The 6463-nt window shown below is 65.9% G+C and overlaps 2 protein-coding genes across 2 annotated transcripts; both read right to left on the bottom strand.

Annotated features, from left to right (window-relative positions):
• Nucleotides 1-737: 737 nt before the first annotated feature.
• On the bottom strand, nucleotides 738-1494 carry LOC112124862 (transforming growth factor beta-1 proprotein-like; the record flags this gene model as incomplete). Its single annotated transcript, XM_026663153.2, has 1 exon — nucleotides 738-1494. A coding segment is annotated over exon 1 (358 nt), but the record flags the coding sequence as incomplete, so codon positions are not given.
• A 4664-nt stretch (nucleotides 1495-6158) lies between these two features.
• Nucleotides 6159-6460, bottom strand: LOC113409355 (B9 domain-containing protein 2-like; the record flags this gene model as incomplete). The annotated part of the gene is made up of 1 exon (XM_026663152.2): nucleotides 6159-6460. A coding segment is annotated over one exon (294 nt), but the record flags the coding sequence as incomplete, so codon positions are not given.
• Nucleotides 6461-6463: the final 3 nt, after the last annotated feature.

Here is a 6463-nt window from a genome sequence, read left to right as displayed (position 1 = left end):
TCTGACCTGCAAGGTCAGGAAGGGACTTGCCCTGGGGAAAGGTTATCCCATCGTTATCTAGTAGAGACAGGATACCGGCGTAGCTGGGCCCCTGCTCTGCTCCAGACTGGCACTTCCCAGGGCTGCTAACTCTGCCTGGTAAGGACCCAGTGCCCACATCCAGCATGTGCCGGGCGCAGATCTCAGGGCCCTCAGCGGATGCTTCGCCGGCCCTGGGAGCGTTTCCTGTTCTCCCACCATGCAGAGAGAAAAGCTGAAGCCCAGACACCTCAGTCCAGCCCCACTGTGACCCCTTCGGCACCGATGGACTTACACCAGGCGTCACCTTGGCCCCGTGAAGTCAAGGAATTTGCCTCGAGTCACTCAGGGTATCAGTGACAGAACCAGAAATAGGACTCAGGACTCCTGGCTTCCAGCCCCCCCGCCCCCAACCCCACTCCCCTCCCATAGCTGGGGACAGAACCCAGGAGTCCTGGCTCCCACCCCCCTGCTCTAAGCACTAGACCTCACTCCCCTCCCAGAGCTGGGGACAGAACCAGGAGTCCTAGCTCCCAACACCCCCCAGACCCAACTCCCCTCCCAGAGCGGAGGACAGAACCCAGGAGTCCTGGCTCCCAACACCCCCCAGACCCAACTCCCCTCCCAGAGCTGGGGACAGAACCCAGGAGTCCTGGCTCCCACCCCCCCTGCTCTGACCACTAGGCCCCCCCCCCCCCCCCCAAGCCGCGGTCTCTCACCGTCTTTCACCGGCAGCATGGAGAACTTGTGCACCTCCTTGGCGTAGTACTCGTCCTGGGGGCTCTCGCGCGGCTTGGCCGCCTCCTGCTGGCGGGCCATGTCCCGCACCATGTCGCGGGTGCTGTTGTAGAGCGACATCACCTCCTCGGGCAGGCGGAGCAGGGCGGCGTCCCCCCCCTCCACCTGGGGCGGGCTGTCCAGCCGCAGCTTGCTCAGGATCTGCCCGCGGATCGCCTCGATCCGCTTCCTCTTCACCAGCTCCATGTCGATGGTCTTGCAGGTGGACAGGGCCTGGCTCGCCCAGAGCCGCAGCAGGGCCAGCAGGAAGAGGAAGAGCGGCCCCATGGCCTGCCCCATGGCGGGCGGGGGGGGGGCCCCTGCGGCGACAAGCAGCTTCCTGCCCGAGTCGGCCTAGCTCCTGCCCCCGGGGATCCCGGCCCGCAGCGGCCGGAGGGAACCCCAGCGACGTCGCCGGCCGCCGGCCAGGGCCATGGGCCACGCGCCGGCCCACTCCTCGGGCGAGACGGAGCCGCTCCGGGGCTCAGCCTGGCCTCCGGCCCGGAGGGCTCAGGGCTGGCCAGGGGCCAGGCCAGCCGGACGGATTCCACCCGCTCCCCGCTTGGCTCCTCGGCGCTTGCTGGGACCTGCTGGCTCCCGCGAGCTGGGGCTGGAGGGTTTTAAAGGGTTTTGCCTCTGCCTAGCCCAGCTCCACCCAGGAAATGAGCACGGGCGGGGGGAGCCCGGAGCTCCCCTCGCCTTCCCCTCCTCCTCCCTCCCCCTTTCTGCGCCTTGCCCTCCGCCCCCCGCTTCCACGCTCCCCTCTTCCGCCGCCTCCCGCTCCCTCCCTCCCTCCCACAGCTCTGCCTTCGCCTGGTTTTAACTTTCTCTCCCCTCTCCCGCCCGCCCGCCGTCTCTCCTTCCTTCCTTCCTTCGCTCCCTTCTCTGCTCGCGCCTCCGGGCTGGCACTTTGCCCTTCTCTCCTTCCCCAGCTGCCTTTTTCTCTATCCCTTCTTCACTCTCCTCCTGCACCCCCGCCCCCGGGGCCTGTTGTCTCCAGAGGGGAGCTGAGCCAGCCCTCAGCTCCTTTGCTTGGGCAGCGACTGCGCGGTGGGACCGCGAGCGCCCCCGCCCCATGTCGCCGACTCTCCTGACTTTGTCACGGGTCTCAGGGTCATGCTCGTTTTCTTTAAAGCCCCAGCTCCCGGAGTCAAGGGGAGACGGGAGGATTTCAGCCTTTGTTCTTAAAGGAAAAGTACGTTTCGCGGCTGGGCAGAAAGCTGCAAAACGTGACCCCAGGGCACCCCCGAGAAGCAGACAGCAAACAAAAAGACACCCCTCCCCCCGGAGGAGTTTTACAGAATCTCAGGACTTTAAAGCCAATCTCGTGATTTTTGGTGAGCCTGACTCGCAATTTTTGAATGTTTGGGGGCGGCGATGCTGGACGGGGGCAAACAGAATTTACCCGTCTCCTCTGGGGCCTGTGGCATTCACTCAGCTCCCTGCCCCGAGCCCGCCCCCGCCCCGGTGCTGCCTCTTTGCCCCCCACTCAAAGCAGCTACCGTCTCTTCAGAGCTGCCCAGCCTGTGCCCAGGTCCTGCTCTGCGGAGGAATAGGGCCCCCCACGGCGCCGCCCAGCCAGGAACACCAGAAAACGGAGGTCACCCACCACCCCACTGCAGAAAGGTGGGGGGGCTTCAGGCACTGGGGTCTACACGGGGAGCAGACAGGGCCTCACGGGGCGACAGTTGGAATGTGGACCCCAAGCCAGGCCCATCAGCTCTGGCTAGGGGTTTTGCGACAGGACAGAGGGGCGGACCCCAGCACCCAGGCTCGGCGCTGGTATCGTGTGCTGGCCGGACTCGAGCTGCGGAAGGCCCAAAGCCAGATGGGGGAAAGGGGAGGAATTTGAATCCACCTGCTCCAAACTCCCAGCCCACTCCCCGAATGAAAGGAGAATCCCCATTAGCTGTGGCCACTATAGAGCACATGACACACAGCCAGGAGCAAAGATCTCGCCAGTTTCTCTCAGGGCAGGAGCAGCAGCCTAGTGGTTCTCCACTGGGGTGGGGAAGTTGCTTCCCATTTGAACCCAGACCCATGGGCTGTGTTTATGCCACACAGCCCCAGCTCTGCTGCCCTCAGCAGGATGGAATCGGTACTGCATGGCTGCATGTCAGAGGCCCTGTACTGCGGGCAGTGATGAGGATTTTCTGTTAGCTCAGGTAGCACTCCCCATGGAGCCAGCGATGGTCCAATTCCCACCCGCCCCCAGACGTTATCAGACTCATCCTCACAAGCCTCCACTAGCCCATCACAAACAAGAGTCACATGGGGAAACTGAGGCTTGCAGCAGGGCAGCGACTTTCCTAAGGTCTCAGAGTGAACCAGTGACAAAACTGGGAATGGAACCCAGGAGTCTGGACTCCTAGCTCCAATCCTCCCTGGCTCTAACCACTAGACCCCGCACCCCTCCCAGAGCCTGGGATAGAACCCAGGAGTCCTGGCTCCCAGCTGTGTACATTGGCCTACCAAAGTCATGGGTACAGCCATCTCCGGCAGCATTCTCCAGCCCCAGAGGGCTCCCCCTAACCCCCACATTCCTGGGCTGGGGGGCTCCAGGTCACCCCAATGCTCCCTCGGTGTCTAGCAAGCAACTCCCACTAGGCAAACGGGGACACCCCAAAACTGCTGCTTGGGCGCCCTCTGCTGGCGAGCGCCTCAACTGCAGCTGCTTTGAGCTCAGGGGAGACGGAGCCAGAGCCGGACGGGGCGACTGGCTCCGGCACCGATCCGCAGCTCGGCCTCAGGCGAGTCCCTGCCCCGCTCAGTGCCTCAGTTTCCCCTCCACCCATCTCCCAACAGCGGGAGGAGAGGGCAACCGCTGGGATGCTGCCTTCAAAGGGTCTTAGGACTACAGGGAGAGACACCGGCGGGATGCGGAATGAATGCGACGGGTCTCAGCTCAGCCCCTCCGCCAGGGGGAATTATCCGCCCCTTGTTCTAAACAGCCATGTTCCCCCCCAGAGCTGGGGAGAGAACCCAGGAGTCCTGAGTCCCAGCTCCCGATCTTACCACTAGCCCCCCCTCCACTCCCAGAGAACCCAGGAGTCCTGACTCCCAGCTCCCCTGATCTTACCGCTAGCCCTCCCTCCCCGCCCTGAGAACCCAGGAGTCCTGACTCCCAGCTCCCCTGATTTTACTGCTAGCCCCCCCTCCCCTCCCTGAGAACCCAGGAGTCCGGCCTCCTGTCTACTGGGCAGCGGGTGAGCTGTGTCCCGTCTGGAGGACGAGCACGGCTCTTCCACGGGACACGGCCCCGTTAACGGGATTCGCCGCGGAGCCGGCCGGAGCAGGAGGGTTAACAAGCCCCAGCCCAGCGGGGGCCCTTGGCAGGGGTGAAGGCCAGACCCACCTGCCAGGAAGAGCCGGTGCTGGCACGGAGGCTTCCGGGATGGCTCCCGCCAGCCCTTCCTGGAATTTCACCCCCGATTAGGCCGGGCGGAGGGAAGAGCCGGGGGGGGCCGTTAAGGTCAGCGGGCAGGGGAGCGGCAGCTGGCTGCAGGTGGGCACCGGCCTGGGGCCAAGTTGGCATCAGACACTGGCTCCAACAGGCCACAACCTGCACCAGTCAGCCAGGGAGCATGCGGCCAGGGCTAGGAACAGGGGGCGGGAGTCAGGACTACTGGGTTCTAATCTGTACCCCCCGGGTTCTAATCTGTACCCTCCCTGCTATCCCAGCCCGGGACTCCCCCCAGCCCAGCTTTGCCAGTGCCCCTCACTCCTGATCCACAGCCCCTGCTAGCCCAGCCCTGCCCCCCCCCAGCTCTGCCGGTGCCCCTCACTTCCAACCCGCAGCCCCTGCTAGCCCAGCCCTGCCGGTACTCCTCACTCCCAACCCGCAGCCCCCTGCTGGTCCAGCCCGGCCTGGCCTCGCGCCCGAAGGGAGAACAACGCCAAGCAGCCGGATGGGGGGGGGGTCCGGGCCCATCCGTCACGCTGGGAGGAGCCAGAGGACAGTGTGGGGGGGGGTTGTAACTGGAGCAGACATGGGCCCCGTTCCAGCCCCCGCAGGATCCGGGGACACACATGGCTGCCATGGCCCAGGGGCGCCCTCTGCTGGGCTGACACTGGAACAGCCCCAGCCACTGCCCCCTTGGGGACACGTCTCCACTTTGCCCAGACAGAGGGCAGAGCGTGAGCTAGGGCTGGGGGGGGAGCAGGGGAGACTCATCCCCCCCCCCCCCCCCCGGGGATATCGTCACCCTCCCGCTGGCTGTTCTCTGCCCACGGAGCGCCCGCCCCGCTCAGACCTTGTGGCAGTGAGTTCCACAGGCTAAGGCATTTCTGGGGGGGCGGCAGGTTGGGACGGGAACGAACGCGATGCAGGGGGCTGGGGGCAATCGCCGATTATGTTTCTACTCACCCCCCTCCCAGTCAACGGCCCCCCGACCGTTACGCAGCTACACCCCCACAATCCTTTGCTGCAAGGGTCACCATGGCGATCCGGGGTGGAGGGGGAGAAGAGAAACTCTCGGAAAAGCCGTTAGTGCAAAAGGATCTTTATATAAAGGGGGGGTTTGTTCAATGGGGGGCGGGGAGAGAGAGACGAGGGAGACGGGGGGCAACTCTTTGGGGAGCAGGAGGCCGAGGGGGCTCCCTCCCCCCCGCCAGCCCCCAGCGCTCCCCATGGAGCCAGCGCTGGGTCTGATTCCCACCCGCCCCGGCGGCTCTGTGCCCTGCACGGACAGCGCTGCAGGCACCCGCCCAACCCCCAGGGGGCAGCGCTGCCCCATGGTACAGAGGCAGGGGGCACCGGGAACAGCCCCGGTCACCAGGGGCAATGGCAGAGCAGGGGAAAGAACCCAGAAGTTCTGCCCCCCCCCATCCATGAAACAGACTGAAACCAGCCCCGCAGAGGAGAAAGGGCTCAGGACCCCTTCCCCACCCCCTGGGCCAACCCCGCCCCCAAGGAAACAAACAACCCCCCACCCCACCTTCTTCCAAAAGAGCCACATGAAGCAGCTGAAATGTCCACACTGTGAAAGGGTCGGGGGGGGGCACCAAATTGGGGGGGGGAGGCTTTGCGGTGACCCCCCGGATCCAAGGGCTGCCCCAGCGCCACAACCCGCAGCAGGGGCAGGATGTGTGCAGAGCCCTCAAACCCCACCCCATGGTGGGGGGTCCGTAGAGCGCCCAGCCTGCGGTGGGGGTCTGCCCGCTCCCTAGAGCCCCGCCCCACGGCGGGGGGTCCGTACAGCACCCAGCCCACGATGGAGGGCCTCCTACTCCCTAGCGCTCCACCCCGCGGCAGGGGGGCCATACAGCACCCAGCCTGCGGCGGGGGGGGGGGCCGCCCGCTCCCCAGAGCCCTGCCCCACGGCGGGGGGTCCATACAGAGCTCGGCCCGCAGCGGGGGCCTGCCCACTCCCTAGCACTCCACCCCGTAGCGGGCGAAGTGGCGCAGCAGCACGCCCAGCTCCAGGTGCACGGTGCCCGCGGCGCTGGTCTGCAGGCGGTACCGGTCGGCCCCCGTGTAGATCAGGTCGCTGTTCAGCAGCTGGGGCCCCCCGCCCACAAAGAGCTGGGAGAGCCGTTCCTGCCAGGAGCCCAGGGGCTGCCAGGTGACGCAGGCCAGCGCGTGCCAGCCCGGGCTGCACGGCACGTGGCAGAAGCCGTAGCCGTAGAGCTCCCTGCGCCCGAAGGGGTCCTGGTGCCAGACCTGCAC

This window comes from Terrapene carolina, unplaced genomic scaffold, assembly GCF_002925995.2.
Source record: "Terrapene carolina triunguis isolate 2854851 unplaced genomic scaffold, T_m_triunguis-2.0 Scaffold32728, whole genome shotgun sequence".
Taxonomy (NCBI): Eukaryota; Metazoa; Chordata; order Testudines; family Emydidae; genus Terrapene; species Terrapene triunguis.
Note: the sequence above shows the minus strand (reverse complement) of the source record. Positions and strands in the feature narration are given on the sequence as shown.